We start from the raw sequence: 25,404 nt of genomic DNA on the forward strand, positions 1-25,404 counted from the left end.
CAATAGCAATAACAATAGCAATAACACACAATACATCACAATAGCAATAACAATAGCAATAAAATCCTTCTCTAAAATACTGTATCTAGCCCAAATATGGGAATAGCACTGAAGTCCATTGGTTCTGCAAATGGCCCTAGCGGGGGTCTCCGGTTATTCCCGCTAGGCCTTTAAGTCTTTTTCTGACAAAGTCAATTAGCTCCCGTTAGACTTGTTCCACCTCACCCGTCCCCCTCCCAACCTGATACCCTAAACCCGATTGTTCCCGGTACCGTGAGGGAGCGGTTGAAGTGACAGCCCTCTTCAGTGATGACACTCGTCGGCTTCTGCTGTTGAGATCTCTCCGGCACGACTCGTTTCTATCCTCTCTTTGTCCTGTCAGTCGGGGCGGTTTACCACGTCATGGGTAGGAGGGTCTTCTACATTTCCTTAATGTCGTATCCAAGTCCCGGTCCTCTTCCGTAGCCGTGACACCCGAGGGACTGCTGCGCTGAATCCCGCGCTCGTTCACCGGCAGCCACCTGTCTTGCCTTACGGGTCTCTCACCCCGGTCTCTCTCGCTGGTTCCTTCAGCGCCTCCGGCCTGCGTCACGTCTCTCTCTGTGTCTGGCGCCGAAATCACCTCAGGCTCTGCGCGCTCGACCGTTAAATTTTGAAATCCTTTGCTGGAGGTCACCTGACCAGGTCCAGCGTGAAAACTTGAAATGCTCACCAGATGGCGCTCTTTCTCCTTATTACATACATCTCGCACTGATTCTCTGAAAGACTTTTCTCCTTCTATTACACATATCCAGCGCATGTCAAAAGTGGGTATATGAAGAGGGTTCTTATAGTGAACCCGCCTTATACCCGACAGGTGATGGCTGTGTATTACAGCCAGGACCTGCCGCTAACAATCATGGGTGGAGTGGGTGTTTACCTGTTAAAGAGCAGCATTTAACACGCACCGACATGTGTGCATGTAATTTTCACCGCCCATCAGCGCCCCCGTTATGTGATAGCGGGTCTCCAATTGGTTGTCATGACAGCTGGGGGTCAGCTGATGACCCCCGATCCTCTCATTACGGAGCTCCTTTGAAACCCTGTCTGTGGCTGGGCTTCAAAAAAGACCATGACTTCTGCTATATGCAGCGATGCTGGGGCATCGCTGTATATAGCACAAGCGATCAGACGATCGCATCTTTAAGTCTCCTCAGGGGGGTAACCATAACAGAAAAAGTAAAAAAAAAGTTTTAAAAAATATGAAAAAAAAAAAAAAAAAACCTAAAAGTTCAAATCACACACTTTTTCCCCCATTGAAAATAAAGATATTCAAAAGATAAAAAAAATACACATATGGTATCGCTGCGTTCAGAAAAGTCCGATCTATCAAAATATAAAATCAATTAACCTGATCAGTAAACTCCATAAACCAAAAAAATTCAAGAACGTCAAAATTACATTTTTTTAGTCTCTGCAATTCCACATAATAAGCAAGCGATCAAAAATATTGATTAGGAGAATCAAGGTAATTTTTACCACAAAATGTACACCATAAAGACAATTCCCCAAAATAAATGTCAGAATTGTATTTTTTTACAATTTCACTGCACTTGGAATTTTTTTTCCCAGTACACTATGTGGCAAGATGAATGGTGTCTTTCAAAAGTACAACTCGTCCCGCAAAAAACAAGCCCTCATACAGTTCAGTCAAGATGGGGTGCAGAGTGTACTTTAATGAGAAAAAAAAATGAACTTTAGAATTTACCAAATGGCTGCAATGGAAGAAAGAGTGAAAAATTGAAAGGGGTCTGAATACTTTCCGTACCCACTGTACAGACATGGAGAACCCATACGGCTAAAGGTAGCAGATATAAAACTGCCAAAGAGATTAAGGACCAGGAAGATCCATTCTTGTTTCACTACAGAGCTCCAAAGTCATTTGTCATGTTCCTGTATAAAGAATTAAGGCAGGTGCAGGTGACGTTATATTCTCTTATTCAAGAGAATTGGGACGACTATGCAAATCACATTCTGGTCAGAGTTTGATTAGAGTGTGATCATAGTCTGCTCTGATTTTTTTCGGATGAGGAGACGATGGAAAAAACTTCTCCATCTTCTCCATTCTGTCAGTCCATGGAAATTGGACTGCACTCAGATGTCATCCGAGTACAATCTGATGTTTTGCATGGACTCATTGATTTGCATGGCCGAGCGCGATCCAAATATCGGATCAAATTTGAACATGCTGCAGAGATTGTCCGAGCAAAGTATTGAACATGTGCATGGTCTTTTAGAATAACATTGGTCTGAGTGTGATCCGATGATTTGTCTGATCGCACTCAGACCGAAAATACCGCCATCTGCTCCTGCCATCAGTAATATTCTGACGCTATCAATTAGTATGCATTCGGCACACGGCTGAAACATCTTCATTAGGCCTCATTCAGACATCCCTGAAAATCACTGCGAGAACAAATACACATTATATTATATGAGGCTGTTCACATGTCTGTGTTTTCTTGCAGACCATGTTGTTTGGACGCACTGATCAAAATTACCTATAAAATTCTATGGTTCTGTGAAAGTCACAGCCTACAATATGGATGACATCCGTGTGCTGTCTGTGAGTAACATTGCAATGGACAGAGCGGGTTTGTCCATTTTTTTCATCAGTGAAGAATCGCTGATAAAACACATGATAAGAACTGAAACACTGACCGACACTGAAGAAACTCAGAACAAAGCACTGAACAGCAGGCTGTGTTTTTACATATGATAAGAATCAAAATGTCTGAATGAGGCCTAAGTGTGGTGAAAAATCAAACCAGTAACTACTCCCATTTTTGGATAATGAATTGAACAGTGCTCCATGAAATGTTCAGAGCTTGGTCTGTTTTTTATAACCTAACCCTGCTTTACTCTTCTCCACAACTTTATCCTTGACCTGTCTGATGTGTTCTTTAGTTTTCATAATGCTGTTTGATCCCTAATGTTCTCACACAAACCTCTGAGGGCTTTACAGAATGGCTGTAGTTATACTGAGAAGAAATTACACACAGGTGGATTTAATTTACTAATTCTGTGACTTCTGGAGGCAGGGCCGGCGTCAGCACCCGGCGTACCCGGGCAAGTGCCGGGGCCCTGGAAAATCAGAGGGGCCCACAGCCCACTCACTGTCGGGGCCCACCGCCCACTCACTGTCGGGGCCCACCGCCCACTCACTGTCGGGGCCCACTGCCACTCACTGTCGGGGCCCACCGCCCACTCACTGTCGGGGCCCACCGCCCACTCACTGTCGGGGCCCACCGCCCACTCACTGTCGGGGCCCACCGCCCACTCACTGTCGGGGCCCACCGCCCACTCACTGTCGGGGCCCACCGCCCACTCACTGTCGGGGCCCTGGCCGCTTCCTCGGCACCTGTTCAGGGACGCAGGCGCTGCTTGATTGCCGGCACTCCCCCCAGACATGGCCGCGCGCTGTCCGGCTGTGTCTGCTAGTAATGACGCGGCAGGGTCGACGGCACTGCACCTTTAATTGTGCTTGTGTGTCGCCCCTGCCGCGTCATTACTAGCAGACACAGCCGCGCAGCGCGCGGCCATGCTTGGGGGAGTGCCGGCAATCAAACACCGTCGGAGCGGAGGTCCTGCACAGATGGGCGGGAGCGGCCCGGACCCGACCGCAAGTGGGCCCCTCTGATGTTCCAGGGCCATGAAGTCTGTGACACGCCGGGGGCCCTGCACTGCCCCATACCTGAGGAGCTGCTGGACAGGACACTGGACCGGGGACAGGTGAGTGAGGCTTCCCCAATCCCCATATTAAAAATATTTGTAATGGGTCTGTGTGAGTGCATGTATGTGAATGTCAGTGTATATGACTGTGTATATATATTTGTCTGTTTTATATATGTCTTTAAGAATTTGTGTAAAAATGTGTGTATGTCTGTATGTGTACATATCTGTGTACCGTGTGTGCGTGCATATGTCTGCGTACCGTGTGTACGTGCATATGTCTGCGTACCGTGTGTACATATGTCTGTGTACCGTGTGTGCGTGCATATGTCTGCGTACCGTGTGTACATATGTCTGTGTACCGTGTGTACATATGTCTGTGTACCGTGTGTGCGTGCATATGTCTGCGTACCGTGTGTACATATGTCTGCGTACCGTGTGTGCGTGCATATGTCTGCGTACCGTGTGTACATATGTCTGCGTACCGTGTGTGCGTGCATATGTCTGCGTACCGTGTGTACATATGTCTGTGTACCGTGTGTGCGTGCATATGTCTGCGTACCGTGTGTACATATGTCTGTGTACCGTGTGTGCGTGCATATGTCTGCGTACCGTGTGTACATATGTCTGTGTACCGTGTGTGCGTGCATATGTCTGCGTACCGTGTGTACATATGTCTGCATACCGTGTGTACATATGTCTGTGTACCGTGTGTGCGTGCATATGTCTGCGTACCGTGTGTACATATGTCTGTGTACCGTGTGTGCGTGCATATGTCTGCGTACCGTGTGTACATATGTCTGTGTACCGTGTGTGCGTGCATATGTCTGCGTACCGTGTGTACATATGTCTGCGTACCGTGTGTGCGCGTGTCTGCATATGTGAAGGATGAGGTGGCAGGCTGGGCCCTGTGTACTATATATATATATATATATATATATATATATATATATCTGCGGTATCTGTGCATCATGAATCGTGGTATGTGTTAAAAGGGCCACTGAGACTCTTTCGCCCGGGGCCCAGAAACACCTGGAGCCGGCCCTGTCTGGAGGTAATGGGTCACTCAGGATTTTATTTATAGACTGCAGGGGGCTGAATACAAATGCACGCCACGATTTTCAGATTTATATTTTTAAAATAATTAGAAAACCTTTTATTTCCTTTACACTTCACAAATACTTGCTAGATTGTGGTGGTATCACATAAAATCCCAATAAAATACATTTAAGTGTGTGGGTGTAACTTGAAAAATGTGGAAAAGTTCACTGGGAACGAATGCTTTTTCAAGGCGCTGTATACACCTCAACAACGAGATCAACCAGATAAGTACTTACTTGTCTTACGTTCTTGATGTGTGATTGTCACTATATTTCCTTTAGGTTTATCAGTTATTGGTTGCACTATAAATAAATGCAATTAATTGGTGTTATTAGCTTTGTATTGCTGCCTCCAGAAGGCACATACTGTACTGTGAGAGGTTCTACAAGGCAGCATATGACACCAACATGGCATATACTGTACACACGAAATTAAGCAAGTCACAGAAATTGTGATACAATAACACAGTGGCATATGCTGGAAGTAAGGCTGGGTGCCCACGTAGCGCTTTTCAAGCGTTTATGCTGTGGAATTTCTGCAGCGGAAACGCTTGTGAAACGCTAGGTAATCCGCCCCCCATGGTCCCCAAGGGGATTCCGCATGTTCTATGCACATGCTGCGGATTTTTCCACAGCGTTTATGCTGCGTACAAAAATCCGCAGCATGTCATTTAATTTTGCGGAAGCGCAGCGGAACTCCCGCCATTGACTTGCATTGAGACGCACAGAAACCGCGACTGTACATTTTTACAAGCGGCTTCTATGCGTCTCTATGTGCGGATGGTACCCAGTTCTGGAGGAGAGGAGACTCTCATCCAGACCTGGGTACCATTGTACCTGTGAAAAAAGAATAAAATAATAAATAAAGTTTATACTCACCTTTCCGAAGGCTTTTCTCTGAATGCCGGTATCGCTTGAGGACCTGCGGTGACATCACAGTCATGTGACCGCAGGCCCTTCACTGCTCTGTCTCGCGATATGCCGGCAGCCAGGAACCAGCCAGGAAGCAGCGCTGCAGCCACGTCGGGGCCTCGGGGGTGAGTATAGCTTTATTTGTTTTAATTTTTACGGTTCACACTGTATAAATCCATGCTGTTTGCATGGATTTATACAGCGTCACCTAGTTGTCAAGCACTTTCCAAGTGATGCTATCGCCTGGAAAGTGCTTGTCAATCTGCATGCAGAAACGCATGTGAATCCGCATGTGGATCCGCATGTATTCTGCAGGAAAAACGCATGCACAATCTGCATGCGTTTTTTCTGCCAGGGAGATGCAGAAATGCTGCAGAAATTTCCTGCTTCATTTCTGCATCGTGGGCACATAGCCTAAAGGTCTTTTTTGCAAGATGCCTTTGTATGGTAAAGTTTAAGAAACATGAACACCAGCTTGAGGATACATTTACTAAAGAGGTACTTTAAAGAAGCAATTCTAAAAGGAAATACTACAGATGAGCAGATGTTTTGAAATTCGAATTTGAGGGTTTTGCTAAATTTTTCTGAAAAATTTAACCTGCGGCAAAAAAATTAGCCACAGATCACATTACTAAAAAGCCACTATTTGCCTGGAAAGTATATGTATGACAATAAGAATTCCACTTGGAATCTATTGATTTAATGTTGAGCTCGATAATGGAAAGGCAGCCTTCATAATGTCCAAGCCATCTCAAACTATCTGGCTAGGGGAAAATGGATTGTAAGCGGTTGTAACCAATAACCTGTTTAATCACACACAGCAGTATAAGACCTTGTAGGATACTTACATTATATAAACAGTCCAAAAAATATCCCTTTTTTGGAAACAGATTCATACCTTAATGCTGTTTATGCACAGGCATTGGAAATGGAAGAACCTGTGGCGTTTTCACGCAGTGGGGCGCAAAAATTATTCTTGTTTGGAAAGTATCAAGAGCTTACCACTTTACTAAAAGAAGAAGTCATAGCTTTTTTACAAGCCATCCCAAAATTATCTCTTGACCGGGTACGGCCAGTACGGCTTCTTACCGTATTTACCTCGTTCCACCTTCTCCAACGCTACACCTTACCCCCTCCGAATAAAAACACTTCACCAATGGATTCTTTGAATAAATTTGGCCACAGTGGGCATTTGATTAACATACAAACATTAACATTTTAACAATAATAATACCAGATAAAATCAGAGGGGAGGGTTCTTGGAGCTAATAGGTCTGGCTTTTATAACACGAAACAAATTCAACCGCCATCTTACCCTCAGCCGTGCACCACCAGCTCGAGGGCACCATACTTCCACAATACGTGAAAGATTAATCACCTAAGATCTCCCAGGATAAAACCCTGTCCAGAACCCTGACCAAAAATTGCCAGACCACCCCCCATGTAACTTCAAACTGCCCGGAATTCTCGCAAATTCCTTGTACCAACAAATCAGTACCAACTCCAAGAACCCCACCCACCCGCCAATCCAGCCACTGTGACAGTCACTAAGCATTACCACCCATCTAAAACCTCCCTATATCAACTAGCCCTATTCCCCACATTACAAAACTTATAAAATAACGGAGTAAAGAAGAGGATGGGTGAGTGGGTCTTCACTGTCCGAGTCCTACAGGAGAATGGCATTTTCCTGCACTATTCCCACAGACCACCCCTCAACTCTTTAATGCCTTTCCCCATACGTCCTCACCCAATCCTAAACCCCCGCATCTTCCAAACTCTGCTCCTCACGGCCAATCCCAGTCATGGGGGGCTTCCATCTAGCTACGCCTGACTCCTGCCCCCTCCTTTACAACTCAAAACATAGGTACTGTTTGAATGTGAAGAAGTAATTGTTTCTAAACTAGGAGTGAAAAATTATCCCTTTTTTGGGATCCACAACTGATTCGCTAATCACAAAATAATTAAGAAATTACAAAAGCTTTTTATCAAGTCGACGAAAAATCATCTTTTTTCTGGAGACAAAACAGGCGCACTCTTCTGAATATGAAGAAGCTATAGCCTGTTGTCACCAAGCCATTTGAAAAATTAGCCATATTGTGGGAGGTGTTTCATATTTCCTCACCTTAAAAAATGGAAAAATCATTACTGTCACTCTTATTCCTTCCCATCTGGATTACTGAAATTGTTTACTGATTGGTCTCCCTCTTACCAAACTTTCCTCTCTCCACTCTATCCTAAATGCGGCAGCCAGGGTCTTTTGCTTGTCCAGCCGCTACACCAATGCCTCCACCTTGTGCCAGTCATTGCACTGGTTGCCCATTCACCACAAAATACAATAAAAACTTATATTTCTCTCACACAAAGCGCTCCACAGTTCTATTTCACCATACATCTCCTCCCTCATTTCCGTCTACCACCCTACACATGCTCTCCGTTCTGCAACTGATCTAAGACTAACAAAGCCAAACCTCGCACCTTTATCTCCAAGACTTCTCTCGTGCTGTGCCAGGTTTCTGGAATACACTACTCCATACAATCTGACTAGTACCTAACCTCCACATTTTTAAGCTTGCCTTAACAATACATCTATTTAGGCAGGCCTATCACCTCAATTCACTATTCTAACTCTTCCTTGTTCCCTCTTTCTAAATTGTCCTTAGAATTTGGTCCCTCTTTCTCATCTGTCTCCACACCCTCCATGCACCCAATAGCACTTGGCAACTGCACAGATAATGGCTGATGACCGGATCATGCAGCTTATTTGAAAACCCTTATTTATTATAGTGATGGCTGGACCGTACATGACAAGTACTTTTTTACCTATTGTGTCCCCCTATTTCCTTATAGATTGTAAGCTTGCGAGCAGGGACCTCACTCCTCCTGTAACTGTTGAACTATGTGTTACTTCGTATTCTCTTTATTGTCTGTACATGTCCCTGCTTCATTGTAAAGTGCTGTGGAATATGTTGGCGCTATAGAAATAAAATTAATATTATGTTTATATACACTCAAGAGAATATGTTTCCCAGCATTAGATCTACAGTCTAGCACTATGAAACACAGTGAGCAGCCAGGAGATATAAGGCTGGTGTGGTTGTGCAGTGGCTGCTAAAGAATTAAGATGGGGCAGACAAGGAGATGACTGGTAGTTTAGGGCCAGCAATGTCTGCCCTGGCAGCAGGAGTATTACAATATAAATCATATGATGGACAGGGAGTAGATGCCAGGCCGAGTGTGGACGATCAGCACTTTCTGCATCAGATAGGTGTAGAAGATAGAAAATGGACAGTCAGGCAGGCAGATGATATGGCCAATCTAATTGTTGGCATCAGCCATCGGTGGATAGTAGCCTTCACTGATTCATACCGGATTCATTTTGACAAATGACAAAAAGACATTTTGACAAATATACTCCACTATGCCCTCCACCTCCTCCTCACTAAATGCTTGTCAGAAAAAAATGCTCCATACAGAATATTGGCCCCCATATAAAGCTTCATACGGAATACTAGCCCCATATAAGGCTCCATACGGAATACTGGCCCCCATATAACGCTCCATACAGAATACTGGCCCCCATAAAACGCTCCGTACAGGATACTGGCCCCCATATAACGCTCTGTACAGGATACTGGTCCCCTTATAACGCTCCATACAGGATAGTGGCCCCCATATAATGCTCCATGCAGGCTGTTCCCCTCTTTATAATGCCCGATGCAGGATGTCATCCCCTATATAATGCCCCATGGAAGATGTCACGCCCCATATAATGCCCCATGAAGGATGTCACCCCCCCATATAATGCCCCATGCAGGATATCACTTCTCCCCCCCATATAATGCCCCATGCAAGATGTCACCCCGCATATAATGCCCCATGCAGGATGTCACTTCTCCCCCTACATATAATGCCCTGTGCAGGATGTCACCTCCCATATAATGCCCCATGCAGGATGTCACCCCCATATAATGCCCCATGCAGGATGTCACTTCTCCCCTCCAGATATTGCCCTATGCAGGATGTCCCTTCCCCCCATATAATGCCCCATGCAGGATGTCACCCCTCATATAATGCCCCATGCAGGATGTCACTTCTCACCCCCATATAATGCCCCATGAAGGATGTCACTTGTCCCCCCCCATATAATGCCCCATGCAGGATGTCACCCCCCATATAATGCCCCATGCAGGTGTGGCGCCCCTGAGGGTTCGGCCGCCACAGGAATGCTGCACTTCTTTAATGGAGTGTGGTGCTCCTCCTCTGAGGTAAGTCCGGTACGATGGTGGTTACCTAGTTTTTGCATCCAACACCACATTTCTCCACCAGAGGGAGCTAGTATGCACTAGGTGCTGCTCCCCTGGTTACAGGGAGACTTCTGAACACAAAGTGGTAGGAACCACTTAGTGGGTGTGGGTGGAGGAACAGTTAGTTAGTTACACTTCTAATTTCTATTTAATAGAATGCCATCTTGGTCCTTTTTGTTCGTTTTGGTCGTTCTGCTGGTTCTGCTCTGGTCCTGTGTGGACCTGTCCAGCTCTTCAGACCTGTGTGGTCTCGGACAGTGTGTCTGTCAAGTGGTCGTACTGTGCTGTCATCTACTGTGTGTTAATGTGACTTCCCTCCGGGAGCGCAGATCCTGTGTGGGCCTGCACCGGCATGGGACACAGCCCTCGTACCCCGATCTATAGTACGAGAGGGAGGTTGTGGACAAGGAATGTCTCAACCCGACCAAGGACCAGGATCAAGAAGGCCCGGGAGCTTTAGAGTGTGGCTCCCTAGCAAATGGGTCCCGGGGAGGATGCAGACGGAGCAGAGTTCGCCACCTGTCATCTCCTACCTGATCTATTCAGAGGGATTCCGACTGCAAGAGGGGTACCGGCCCCCGACACCCGACCTCGTACTCTATGTCCAGGACGGGAAAGCCCGGTTAGGCCCTGAGGATTCCGCCGGGCTTGGGATGGAGAGGAATTGCCACCCGAGCCGTACACCTGAGAGGAGCTCAGAGGGAGACCCGGCCTATCTACACTTGCACAGACGGGAAGGGGTAAAGTCTGTAGTGCAGGAATACTCTGGTGTAGAGACGCTGCCGGACACTGGACTTCCTCGGAGGTAGTCGGACCCCCGTCCCTGGTGGCCGCAGGACTCCGCGAGGAGCAGGGAGAAGCCTTGCGCTGCTTATGAGAACTGTGAGTAAAGCCTTGGAAATTCATCCCTATGGCCTGTTCATTAAGCGCCATACCACGTGACACGGTGCCCGCGTCTCTACTCCCGCACCACTGCACCCCCTTTCATCCTGTCTTCCCTGCCCTGAGGCCGCGCTCCGCCTGTGGGGAGCAGCGAGAACTTTAGCCGCCATGACATCGGGCCTCAGTGGACTGCTAGCGGTGCTGGTGGCGCATCACCAGACACCACAGGTGGCGTAGTCGACAATTACCACTCAACCCGGATAGCCCGAACATCATTTTTAATGTGACGGCCCTGGGCACGGGACGGGTCAAGGCCACGACTGCATCCCCCTTCCTCAACATCTGACCCGGCTCCGAGTACCCCATCTTCCCAGGGCAGGGCTTGAGAGGCGTCACACAGGATGTCACTCCCCCCATATAATGCCCCATGCAGGATATCACTTCTCCCCCCCATATAATGCCCCATGCCTCCATACATTAAAATAAAAAAAAATCAAACCGTCCCGCTCTGCACTGCCTGTGATGGCTCAGGGGAGGGCACGGTGGAAAGACGTCTCCGCACCCTATGACCTCAGATGTAACAGGTAGCTGGAAGACATCAGATCTGCAGAGGCACGGGAAGAAGTAACTATCCGGCTGCTGGGGCCCTGAGCAAACGGGAGAGAAGGGCGGGTGCTGCCACCGCTTTCCTCCGCCCATAGCCCAGTGGGGTGCCCGACCGCGAGTGGGCCCCCCGCCTGCTCAGGGCCCCGGCGCTTGCCCGGCTGGGCCGGGTGCTGACACCGCCCCTGATCTTTCTATATATGGATGTGTTATTCAAGGTCCGATCACATTAGATATTCAGGAATGATACAGTCTAATATATTACATGTATTTATTATTGTATTCATATTTTAGGAACGAATGTGCTGACAAATACTGATATTGGAAAATCTGAGACCCCAGAGATCCATGAATGTGCCGCTGTCATAGAGGGAGGTGTCTGTATATCACCAGATAGCTGTGTATGAATTACATGTCCAGCACCATCTCCCATATAACTATGGGATTTCTCTATTCCTAATATAGATGAGACCTATTGGCAGATATTATTTAGTGATTGGCGTAAAAATGTGATAATTTGAGCAATAATTTGTGACTTTTTTCTGCTACTCACGTCACTTTACTAAAACTATGGATGGAGTTTAGCGGAGACGGCTGCACCCTACCACTAACATTCATTGGAAACTGTATTACTCTTTTCATGACAGTTATTGGTATATATGGGACATGTGTTTTATGGGGAGGGGTAAGAAAAGGCAATTTGTACTGACAGTGACCTAAATTTTTTTAAATTTTGTTTTATTTTTTAAAAAAATTTATATTTTTTCCTACTTTTTCTTTCTCTTTTTTTATTTATTATACACATTGTGCCCACAATAAGGACATAAAAGAGGAGCATTTCCCTATCTAAATAGAAGCTTATGATTGCTGATTTCCCCTGTAACTAGGGCTGGGTATTAGCAATTTCAGGGTTCGTCTTCCGCTGCACAGCTGATCTGTGTTCGTTGTATATTACAATAAAATGTATCAGTTTGTGTTATGTGTTTCTTGTGTTTTTCTGACTGTTTTGATGCTCGGAGACCTTTGTAATAAACCATCTTTCTAGGGAGTCTGGCCGTGTCTGACAGCGGCTCTCCGCTCCTGCAGCCGCACGATAACGCCACCGAAACCCACACGGTAAAGGATGGAAGTTTACAGAAAAACAACGATTAATGTTAATGATATAAATGATTGACTCCTTTGGTCACTTATTAACTCTTCAATATTTGTCACATTTGTTAATAGTAATCTCTGCAACCAATGAGGTAAATGTTCTATGGTAAAAAAAAAGACATGTGAGGAATAAATATACACAATATTTCCCATAATATGACTGAGTATATCTTTGGGGTATGTTCACAAATAGCATTTTTTCAGCTTTTTACAGTACCAGCTTAGTGAATGAGATTTCTGAAGTCTCATTCACATGCTGTATTTTTTTCTAATCTGCAGCATGTTAATTCTTTCAGGGGTTTTGCAGCGTTTTTCACCCTTTCAAATGAATGAAAAAAAACCCACAAGTATAAACACTGCAAAAACCCAGCAAATAAGTGCGGACTGTACGCAGGGGTTTTTCCTGCCACCAATCTGGTTTTTGATGCAGAGAAAAATGCAGCAAAAATACAACGTGTGAACATTCCCTTATCCTGGTTGTGTGGTAATTGGAAATAAAAGGGAGCGCCAAAAAAGCATATTGTTAGGCAGCATGTATTTGTGCAGAGCAGCTCCTTGAAGATTCCATCACAAGATTCCATGATGACATCACTGGTGATTGTCGGCCATTATGACATCACAGCTCGCAGTCACTACTTATACAATGTACACAGGGTCGCAGCTGTCTTTGTTGACTCTATAGTGACTGAGCGCACTTGCTGTTTTTCGCTATTCCATAGTGACTGATCGCACTTGCAGTTCTTAGCTATTCCATAGTGACTGAGCGCACTTGCAGTTTCTCGCTATTCCATAGTGACTGATTGCACTTGCAGGTTCTAGCTATGGCTAAAATACTTTTGGACAATCTTCAGGTAGAAGCTCTATGGGAGATTCTTACCACCAATCGCCCTGAGATTGTGCTTCTACCACCCGATGGCGTCCTCAGCTTCACTCACCGGCTGGTGGTGGAGCTAGTAAGGGACAGCCTGACCAAATACCACCGAGGTCATCTCACCTCAGAGTATCTGACGGATTTACCCCAGAACATCAGGACATTACTACAACAGGTAAGTGGCGGATGCTCCGCACAAATCTTCTCCACAATAATGAATAATAATAGTGGGATAGAAGCAGGGACGGATTAAGAGTAGCCGAGGCCCCGGGCAGTTTAGAAGGTGGGGGACCCCAGCACCCGACATGTCACATGATTTTCTTTGATAGATGATGTGATAAGTCACGCGATTAACACGCAGGTGCTGTGTTGCACTACACATAACAAAAATAAAATTAATTCTGCTCAATATTAATATTAACATATTAATTATAATTATAATTTTATATTATTAATTGTGCAATTTAATATTGAGCAGAATTAAGTATGCTGACATCCCCCTTTATACTGTATAAGCCCACATATAGCCCCTATATACCGTATATGCCCACACATAGCCCCTATATACAGTATGAACCTTCACATAGCCATCTATATACAGTATGAGCTCTCACATAGCCCCCTATATACAGCTGAGCTCTCACATAGCCCGCTATATACAGCTGAGCCCTCACATAGCCCCATATATACACAATGAGCCCTCTCAAAGCCCCATATATACAGTATGAGCCCTCACATGGCCCCCTATGTACAGCTGAGCCCTCACATAGCCCCATATATTCTGTGTGAGCCCTCACATAGCCCCCTATATACAGTATGAGCCCTCACATAGCCCCATATATACAGCTGAGCCCCAACATAGTCCCCCTATATACAACATGAGCCCCCACACACTTTAAATATTGCTTGGCAGCATGTATTTGTGCAGAGCTGCCTCTATAAGATTCCATCACAAGATTCCATGATGACATCACTGGTGATGGTCGGCTATTATGACATCACAGCTCGCAGTCACTACTTATACAATGTACACAGGGTCAGGGCTGCCTTTGTTGGCTCTATAGTGACTGATTGCACTTGCAGGTTGTAGCTATGGCTAAAATACTTTTAGAAAATCTTCAGGTAGAAGCTCTATGGGAGATTCTTACAACCTATCGCCCTGAGATTGTGCTTCTACCACCCGATGGCGTCCTCAGCTTCACTCACCGGCTGGTGGTGGAGCTAGTAATGGACAGCCTGACCAAATACCACCGAGGTCATCTCACCTCAGAGTATCTGATGGATTTACATCAGAACATCAGGACATTACTACAGCAGGTAAATGGCGGATGCTCCACACAAATATTTTCTACAATAATGAATAATAATGGTGGGATAGAAGCTTCTTCTTTCTTTCAATATAAAACAGAACGAGTCCCCAGATATGTAGTCATTGTATCTGCAGAGAGGAGCAGACGTCACATACAATGGCCGCCTCTATTGTGACCTTTCTCATCTCAGAATTTTCATTTTTGTTTCTTTTCTTCTTTATAGGCTGAAAAAAGATCTCAACATGGAGATTTGGCTTCTATTAAAGAACTGGCCGAAAAAGTCCTGTGTGTACTGGAAGGTCCGGCCTGCTCCTCGGAAAGCCTGGTAAGGATCCATCATCTTCTCTATCACACGTCGTTGTTTCCTGATCTTCTCCAGATCACGAGTCAGAGATCAGAAGATCTGGGGTTAGATCTGAGAGAACTTTCTGAGAAAAGCCCTCATGATGGCGCCTGATCTGTATAGTTACAGTTGGTGCGTCTGTAAATGCAGGTTTAGTCCTTCCTGATTTATGGATTTGGTGATTTACTGGAAGGCTCCACGTGTTAATACTATATATTCTATCTATCAGGAGACACAAGAAGGCGACACCGAAGACGAGCAAAATGTGACCCCAGAAACCCCTGACCCCAATATGAGTCAGCCGGGGCCGAGCAGCGATCTGACTACAGGTGAGCCGATCACACAACCTTCTACAGGAAATATCCGGATATTATACAGAACAGGGGACAATGTCACATTTACTCTTTCCACTCTGTGTAATGGGAACCTGGCAGCACATGTTACATATGGGAGTAGTGGGAGGACTGGACAGGACATTTTCTCGTATTTTTTCCAGAAATCCAAAGTGCCAGTCAGGAGAAAACTAACGTAGAAGTCTTATACAAATCAGGATGGAAGTGCACTGGGGGCGTGGAAGAAGTCCGAGTGCAGTGACACGCCCCTGTGCACTTCCAGGCTAATTTGCATACGGCTCTTACGCTTTAGCTCTCTTCCCATCGCTCATCGAGGGTGATGGGTTCCTCATTCATGTGGTGATTGGGGTCCTCCACCATTTACATTACATTATCTATGGCTCTGACGGACGTTCCCATATATAGAGCCCCATATAACGAGTATTAATCCCATTCACAGACGTCTTGTCATTTCTCTGTTATATTGTTGTATTATATATGTAGGATTAATATTGTCTAATATATTTTATTTCTTCATCATTTTATCACTATTTTAGAAACAACTGAGCTGTTGGATCCTGACAGTGTAATCTTAGAGATCCCAGAGATCCAAGAATCTGCCGATGTAAGTATTATAGAGGGAGATGTCTATGTATCACCAGATCACGGGGTGTGAATGACCCGTCCAGTATTATCCCCCATATAACCAGGGGACGCCTCTATCATCAGAGGAGATGACACCATTGCATTAGATAATAGCATTTATATTATAGGGAATCTGTCAGCAAGTTTTTGCTCCTCATCTGAGGGCAGCATGATGTAGAGGCAGAGACCCTGATTCCAGCGATGTATTCATTACCTTATTCAGGGCAGCAGTTGTGACGAAATCAATATTTTTTTCTGCTGCAGATCTGGCAGTGCTCTGAATGCTGAGCCCTGTATAACCCCGCCCACACCAGTGATTGGCAGCTTTCTGTGTAATACGCCGTCCACAGCAGTGATTGGCAGCTTTCTGTGTATAACCCCACCTGCACCAGTGATTGGCAGCTTTCTGTGTATAACCTCGCCTGCACCAGTGATTGGCAGCTTTCTGTGTATAACCCCGCCTGCACCAGTGATTGGCAGCTTTCTATGTACAGTGTGCATAAGCAGAAAGCTGCCATTCAGTGGTGGGGGTGGGGTAACACAGAGCAATAGGACTACATGGCACGAGACAGATGGTCCTCTAGTGATAATCTCCTGCTGATAAAACACTGATTTTATTGACACAACACCACACAGTTTAGTAAGTGACACATCACTGGAATCAGGGTCTCAGCCCCTACATCATTCTTCTCTCAGATTACATAGCACACAGACAGATCCTCTGTAAGTTCTCCTCTGTGTGATTTCTCACATTATCCAGCACTGTACAATGATTCCGATGTATGGAGGATCCCCCCTTACATTACATCCGTGTCTGCGGAGCGTCCGGCTTGTATCATCCCTACATCGGATCAGTGACATCAGCTGGGAGATAATATAGGAGGAGACGTTTCTGCATCTGGAGATTTGCTCCCGAAGCTTCTAGATCTTAATATCATTTCTTCTTCTTTTCTAGAACTTGATGGAATCATTGATCCCGGCGAGAAAGCCGCGTATGAGCGACTACGAAACATCTAAACTGATCAGCAGCGGATCTTTTGGGTGAGATTTCAGTTGGCATAATCCACATTTCTCAGGGTTCCCTATGACAAGGCTTCAGCCTCTGTGCTCTGCCATTCAGTGTTATCATAGGGAAATGACCTGTTAATGCGACCTGGGTGAGAGTTCTGGCAGATGTGGCATTGTGCAGACCTCCCACAGGTGATAATGTGACCTGGGTGTGGTTCTGGCAGACGTGGCATTGTGCAGGCATCCCATAGGTGATTATGTGACCCAGATGAGGGTCTGGCAGACGTGGCATTGTGCAGACATTCACAGGTGATAGTGTGACCTGGGTGTGGTTCTGGCAGACGTGCCATTGTGCAGACCTTCCATAGGTGATGTGACCTGGGTGAGGGCTCTGGCAGACGTGGCATTGTGCAGACCTCCTATAGGTGATAATGTGACCTGGGTGAAGATCTGACAGACGTAGCATTGTGCAGACCTCCCATAGGTGACAATGTGACCTGGGTGTGGTTCTGGCACACGTGGGATTGTGCAGGCCTCCCATAGGTGATAATGTAACCTGGCTGAGGGCTCCAGCAGACGTGGCATTCTGCAGACCTCCCATAGGTGATAATGTGACCTGGGTGTGGTTCTGGCAGACGTGGCATTGTGCAGACCTCCCATGGGTGATAATGTGACCTGGGTGAGGGTCTGGCAGATGTGGCATTGTGCAATCCTCCCATAGGTGATCTATGTAGTATTATTTCATAGATTACTAGATGTGTATTTCTAGTGACTTCTAGTATTAAACATGAGTACAGAAGATCATATAATGACTTCTATAGACAGACTGTTAATAATGATTCATAATAAACCATGGTTTCTCCTTCTCTCCAGATCCGTCTACTTAGTGCACCATAAAGATTCAAAGAAGATCTTTGCTATGAAGAAAATGGCCAAGACGACCCTGGATACTCCAACAGCTGTGGAAGGGGCCTTTCTGGAGAGGGACATCCTGACATTCGCTGATTGTCCCTATGTGACCTCCATGCTCTGCTCCTTCCCTACTAGATCTCACCTGTGTATGGTCATGGAGTATGTAGGAGGTAGGACATGTACATGTATTATATTCAGCCCATGTCTGCTGACATCTTATCATTAGGACTTGTCCCCGTGGACGGTTACATCCCCGCAGAGCATTTACTATAGATATTCCGCAAAGTCATTGATGTGTGTGATCTCCCTGTATGTCCGCACTGAGCACGTCAGTATCTCCAGCTTTAGACGAGATGTGACATCACTTTATGTTATTAGTGACATAGACGACATTTCACCATGACCTCAGACTAATATTCTGTACATTATATCGGTATACAGGGTTGGACTGGCCCACCAGAGAACCGGAGAATCCTCCGGTGGGCCCTTGCTTCTCCTTCAGGAGAGTTCATAGCAGCTGCAAGGTTTGCACTATGGGGCTCTTGAGTGGAAGAGAAAGGTGTGGGCCCTCGGAATCAAATGTTCTGGTGGGCCCAATGTTCTTCAGTCTGATACTGTCCGTATATATTGTCTCCAGCCCCAATGTCTCCGCTCACTTCTCATGACACTTCATGGTGGTTTGCTGTATAAACCCCTCACCGCTCATATTTCCTTTCTTCTATAGGTGGAGACTGCGCAACCCTCCTAAGAACCAGGGGTCCTTTATCTGTCCCCTTGGCCCGCCTGTACTTTGCAGAGGCAGTTCTTGCTGTGGAATACCTGCACAGCTATGGCGTGGTGCACAGAGACCTGAAGCCAGAGAAGTAAGTGCCCCCTGTAGCATAATAAAGTGGGGAAAGTTATTTATTACCACATGGCCTATGAGGCTAAAACTATCTTTTCTTTCACAGCCTCCTAATTACACCGGCTGGACACATTAAAGTCGCCGATTTTGGGATTTCAAAAGTTGGTGTCATGATACCAGAAGCCAACACCCACAAGGAATCATTGGAGGACATCGCCAGAGAGTTCCAGGACCATGAGGTCGGCATCACTTACAGGAACTTAGCTTGTTCTTTACAAATCTCATTACACTATTGTCTCTTCTCTACGTTCTTCATTCTAGAGAACTTTTCCACTCATATTTTATCTTCTGTCATTGTGATTTTATGGGGAGAACTTGTCATAATAATCATTTCATCGATTCTCATCTTTATCTTCTGTCGGTTTTCAGGACTGTGGCACCCCATATTATATGGCCCCAGAAATCATCCTGAAGAAAGGCTATGGAAGACCTGCTGATTGGTGGTCAATGGGGATCATCCTGCATGAATTTCTGATGGGATATGTACCATTTCATGGGGACTCCCTATCTGAGCTTCATAAAAATATTGTCAGTGGTAAGTAGAATAATCCGATCATTGCTTTGACTGGTTAAATGGGTTACGTTATTTCCTTTGCTTTTTCTTACAGTCCAATACAGAGGTTTTATTTTCTGTAATTTTCTTATATAACAGGAGACATCATTTGGGATTGGGATTGCTCTCCCCCCCCCGATGCTCAAGACCTCATTGATGACCTGCTCAGAACAAATCCTGTACAAAGACTTGGGACAGGTAACCAATATATTAGTTTTTATATTCACTTTTTACAATGAGGAAATATCGCTTCTTTCCATGAGGATCAGCACTTCTCTATCTGCTTGCCTATTTCTAGTTATCCATACTATGACTTTCAGCTTGTTTCCTTCGGTTATGTCATTAGTTTAGATTAAGATAAATTGTTCCGATATGGAGCAGTCTCTGACAATGTCTGCTCAACTTTTGGTTTTCTTTTTCCAGGAGGAGCCTTCGAGATCAAGAGTTATCCATTCTTGTGTGACTTAGAATTTGAAAACCTTCTAAGTCAGAAGCCGGAGTATGTCCCTCGGATTGTGTCAGATGTGGACACCAGCTTATTTATCAGTAAGTAGAAGGAGAAGTCATCTAGACTAAGCGGCTGTTTGTCTCATCTTCCTTAATATGTGTCAATCAGTTCCCATTAATATTAGTGATAAATGATGACTGTGTTACACTGCTAACCTGTAATAACACTTCATTACCTATGTCTTGTAGATCACGCTGATACAGACAAGCATATGGACTCAGAGGAGGAGGACACAAGTGAGGATAATGAGAGCCTTTTCTTCCAAAATTTTACGTCGTCCTCTGAAAGGCTTTCTAAAGTAAGTATGTGATCAATAAATCCAGAATATGTAAAAAAGACCTCTAAAAGTAAAAAAATAGAAATTTATATCTTATTATTCTGTTTTTAGCTCTGTACCACCACTATCAAGTCCCCTCCAGAGTGTACCCCATCATCCAGCAAAAACATCTCAGAAATGTGAGTAGATTATGTGGTTATTACTGGGAGCTCCAGGCTGATATAAGTGCACAACACCAAATATAGGACATAATTACCATAATATTAAGTGCAGCATCCACCGCCCCATGATCAGCGGTCATTGCGCTTTTGGCTTCAGAATTCACTGGAGATAACAGCCAATAAATGCAGCCAGTCAGGCATTGATAATGCTGCCCACATTGTAGGAGAGATGTAGTATTACATGCCGGCCATTGTTGGTAGTTGTTTTTCACTCTGCTCCATAGAAGGTAGTTTTGGGTAGGAGACCTTTCATATGTCCTATTAGGCCTTATAGTCGATGTTCTTCTAGTGAGACAATTCCTTTTATACAGAATTTACTTGTGATTTACTTGATTTTCTTCTTCCAAACAGGCAGAAAGGATCTGATAGAGATGATGCTATAACCAGCTTGCCATCCTCGTCCCCATTGTCAGGTATGTACATGTCTATAGCTCCAAAAATGTGAATGTTGTCATCAAGGGTCAAATATCTTCACATGGTTTTTCTGTAGTAGGTCTCCTATGTTATCCATCTTTCATGGATCCCAATTATGTTGCCCATGGGCCCATACTGTGTCTCTATTTCCGTAACTTTGTACAGTGCAATCATGGATATTGTGATACGTTGTAGCATCCAGTAACCTCCGCCATCGTAATGAGACATCGTCTCCTATAGTAAAATATCGCTCATTAGTGATGCACCACATGGCGGCACACAAGGGCGCTCACTGCTCCATATTAGTGACACATCTAATGCCCCCCAGATGAGGTCATGTCCAGTATATAGGACTTATTCTGCCCTATTATGTAATACCAGATTATCAGGACTATAGGGGACAGGACAAAAATAATCCTACTATATACAGGACAGATGCAAAACAGATCCCATAACAATGTGTCCTTAGTGAGTTGTTGTTTTTTCTTCTTTCTGATCAGAATTTCCAGCTGACGAGGAAACATCTGAAAATGTGAAAAAGCGGAAAAAGAGACGAGGTAAGTGTGAGAATCAGCTCCATGTTGTGTGAGGTCGTCAGTGAGATAAATGCATGTAGAGCAGATGTCATCTGTCAGGGATGGGATTATCACATGTATGATGGCTGACAATGATCGCTGACCTCTGTGTGATGACACTCCTCTGCCGTCCGGCCACAGTGACCGCACAGTAGTACCATGTCATATGGAGTCCCATCACTTACATTATATTTCCTTCTCTTCTCATAGGTTCCATCTTCCGCCGGATCTTATCATCCTGCCGGCGTGGATTAGCCAGGGCTGCTCGCGTATTTGCATGTTGTCATCGTCCCCCTAGAGACATCTCGAAAGACGGGAAACCTCCGCATCCAGCGCCCTGAAGTCCAGCAGATCTACCATCACTGCTGGAGCCGTATAGAAGGACCTTCACCATCTACCTGAGGCCTTCTGTTACATCTCTGCCCGGACATGCCTCTGTCACCAGGCTCCGCGGTATTCATACTGGTCGCAGACGTGGCTGTTACTGATCACCTGGTATCTGACCCCGGCTGTCATCCAGACTATGATTTTGTCTATTGATTCTGTTCCTGGTTTTATTCTTCCCTTCTATCTTATTATTAATTAAAAAAAATTACAATTATTATTACTAAGTTTTTTTGCATCAATCAAACTTTACATTTTGGTAATTGATTAAAATAATATATTAACAGTTATGTTTTTAAAAGCATATATACAGTATGCTTATAATATGTATATACACAGTGGCATGTAAAAGTTTGGACACCCCTGGTCAAAATTAAGTTATTGTGAACAGTTAAGCAAGTTGAATATGAAATGATCTCTAAAAGGCCTAAAGTTAAGGATGACACATTTCCTTTGTAAGGAAGTATGAACTATCACTGGCAATTCCCAAGTACCAGTGGCGAGCATATATAGCAAAGGGGAGTGGCCAACACTGAACAGCTGAGAAAATCCAGGTTGGAGAGCTCCAGGAGATCAACTAACCTGATTAACCCTTGCACTGCCAGCAAGGAAAAAGCCTGCACTGTCTAATAAGATGGTGAAGCAATTCTAATCAGTGCAGGAGTTCGTAAAACTAGACGCCACAATCTTCTGGCCCCTCTCTGTCACATTAGCCCTATGGCAGTAGCCCCCCTCCTAAGAGGGACCTCCAGAACCTCAGAGCCAGGTTTATTTGGATGTGAAACGTGATAAAACCGGACCAACCTGGTTGCATGTACATCCGACGCTGGTACCCACATTCTCTCCTCAGGACTATAACTCTTCCAATGTGCCAAATATTGAAAAGACCGGAGTACAAAGCGAGAATCTATTATCTTCGCTATCTTGAATTCCATATTCTTCACAACAATGACTGGGGAAGATGATGGTGATGATGGTTCAGAGGAAGCAATATATTTCTTGTGAAGTGATTGGTGAAACACATTATGAATCTTGGTAAAGTAAGGTAATACACTACTGGATTAATGACGGCAACTATATTGTAGGGGCCAATGAACCCGGGTACCAGTTTCCAAGAAGGAACCTTCAAGTTACTGTTCTTTGATGACATTTACACCAAATCACCAACACTCAGGTCTGGACCCACCAAGCTTCTCCGATCAGCCATACTCTTATATTTGGATCCCACTCTTCTTAAATTAAGAACACTTTGCCACACTGATGTAATGGATGAAGAAAACCGTTCCTCCTCAGGTGCTCCTGAGGAACGATTCCTATTGTAGAAGCAGAATTAAGGATGAAAACCATATGCCCCGAAGAACGGGGATTTGCCAGTAGATTCATGACAACGGTTATTCACGGTAAACTCAGCGAGAGGTAAACAAGAAACCAAATTCTCCTGATTCTCAGACACGAAGCACCTAAGATATCAGAGAGAATCCCATGTGATTTCATGATTTCTTTGATAAAAATTTGCGTCAAAGTCTTCGCATTTGGTAAAGCAGGTAGTGCAATGAAATAAGCCATCTTGCTGAACCTATCCACCACCACCAATATTACAATGTAACCTGCTGATATGGGTAGATCAGTGATGAAATCAACAGACAAATGAGTCCATGGTCTACAGGGAATCACCAAAGGTTGAAGAGCCCCGGAAGGACAAGTATGTGGGATCTTAGAATGCGCACCGGTACTGCAGGCAGCTACATAATCCCAAACATCTTGGTGGACCCTAGACCACCAAAAACGCAGAGTAAGAAGATCTGTGGTGGCTTTACTACCAGGATGTCCAGCCAGGACCGAATCATAATGTTCACTCACAATTCTAAGACAGAGGTTCACAGGGACAAATACTTAACCTGAAGGACAGGCAGCAGGGCACCCCCCTGAGCCTCTAGGACCTCTTTCTCCAGATTAGTATATATAGTTGCGATAACTGCCCCTTTCTTTCTGTAAGGGACCGGCTAACAATTACTTCCTCCCCCTGAAAAATGTGGCGCCCCTGCTGCACATTAGTGCCACAGATCCTAGAGGGGTGCATGGACGGATTCCTCCACAAGAGGCCCTCACAGCATACACACACCTACACCTTCCACCTCAGACCACCAGAGGGAGCCCAGATAGGGATATAAATAGGGAAGGTGGAGCTAGGCAGTCAGTTTGGAGAACAGTTTCCTCAGGGAACAGAGCTAGTTCCTGCAGTAGATGAGCCTGGGAGAGGTCAGCCTGCAGTGGAGCTCAGTCTAGAGAACAGTTTTCCTCAGGTGACGGCGGTAGTTCCAGTCCCTCTAGAGAGAGTACAGACTCAAAAAGCTCAATTAATTAGCCCACAGCGTGCCGACGCCATAAGAGCGGTGAAGAGTAGCGAGGCCTACTGCCAGTGTGAAGCCTAGTGAGGGCCCTGAGCGGCTGAAGGCAAGAGGAGTAAGCGAGCTACATAGGGGGCAGAGGAGTTTAACCAGCTCACCCCACAACTATTTACCAGACACCAGGTCCGCGTCTGCAGGGATCTCTAGGACCAGCAGAAACTACCGGAATCCCTGGCGAACTACATGTCCCAGGAACACCAAAAGCCGACCGTTATACCAGGGTCAGGAGTCACTGAGGCCCAAAAATTCCAGGGAGCGTGAACTCCATCAGAAGGCCCTACCACCAGGTCAGCCGGTGCAAGACAGAGACCAAGTTAGGCCTAGCTTCAGGCAGGTCATAAACTTAACAGGAAAAGGCAAGAAGCAGGAGGCCCCACACCCGCTCACTGGGGAGAGTCCTGACATGCACCCTTCACCCTACAGTGCCCTGGATCGTGCCTGAAACACCACCAGTAAAGGTACTGAAGCGAACTGTCGTGTGTGTACCTATTCTTCCTCCGACCCGGCTGGGTCCCCTCTGTCCTGCATCCCCTCTCCTATGCTGCCCTGAGGCCCCGCTCCACCTGTGGGGAGCCGCACCATCTAGCTGCCTGATCACCGTTCTCAGAGGACTGTAGCAGCGCTGGTGATTCTCACCAGACACCACGGGTGGCGTCACAAACTTTTCCCTATCCCGTATTCCTGTTCCCCATTCCTTTGCTTTTAAGAGTGACCCCAGGGTACGGCCTCAGGAGCCGGCCACCGCGGCATCCCCCAAAACTAACAGCAAGGCCCGGGTGCCGAGTCCCCATCCCTTGGGCGCATCAAAAACAACAAGATAAAGCATTTGCCTTAATATCCTTATCCCCCAGCCTATAAGTCAACAAATTTGAATCTGGTAAAGAATAATGACCAGCTTTTTTGTCTAGGTGTCAGATGTTTGGCAGATTCCAAATATAAAAGATTTTTATGATCAGTGATTACTATGACCGCATGAACTGCCCCCTCCAAAAAATAACACCACTCCTCAAAGGTCTACTTTATTGTCAAGAGATCCCTATTAACAATGTCATAGTTTCTCTCGGAGGATGAC

At 45.5% G+C, this 25,404-nt stretch overlaps 1 protein-coding gene across 32 annotated transcripts in view; it reads right to left on the reverse strand.

Annotated features, from left to right (window-relative positions):
• VSIG4 (V-set and immunoglobulin domain containing 4) overlaps window positions 1–25,404 on the reverse strand; it is a 791,917-nt gene that overhangs the window by 535,206 nt on the left and 231,307 nt on the right. For 28 of the 32 annotated variants that reach the window (XM_073640892.1, XM_073640887.1, XM_073640903.1 and 25 more), the window contains one exon: window positions 5,049–5,114. The exons of the other annotated variants lie outside the window; for them this stretch is intronic. In XM_073640892.1, coding sequence (XP_073496993.1) covers window positions 5,049–5,114 — 66 coding nt within the window. The remainder of the gene's footprint in view (window positions 1–5,048; window positions 5,115–25,404) is intronic. 32 annotated transcript variants of the gene reach the window in all.

Source organism: Phyllobates terribilis, unplaced genomic scaffold, assembly GCF_046119375.1.
Source record: "Phyllobates terribilis strain yellow unplaced genomic scaffold, ASM4611937v1 Scaffold_7__3_contigs__length_470593459, whole genome shotgun sequence".
Lineage (NCBI taxonomy): Eukaryota > Metazoa > Chordata > Amphibia > Anura > Dendrobatidae > Phyllobates > Phyllobates terribilis.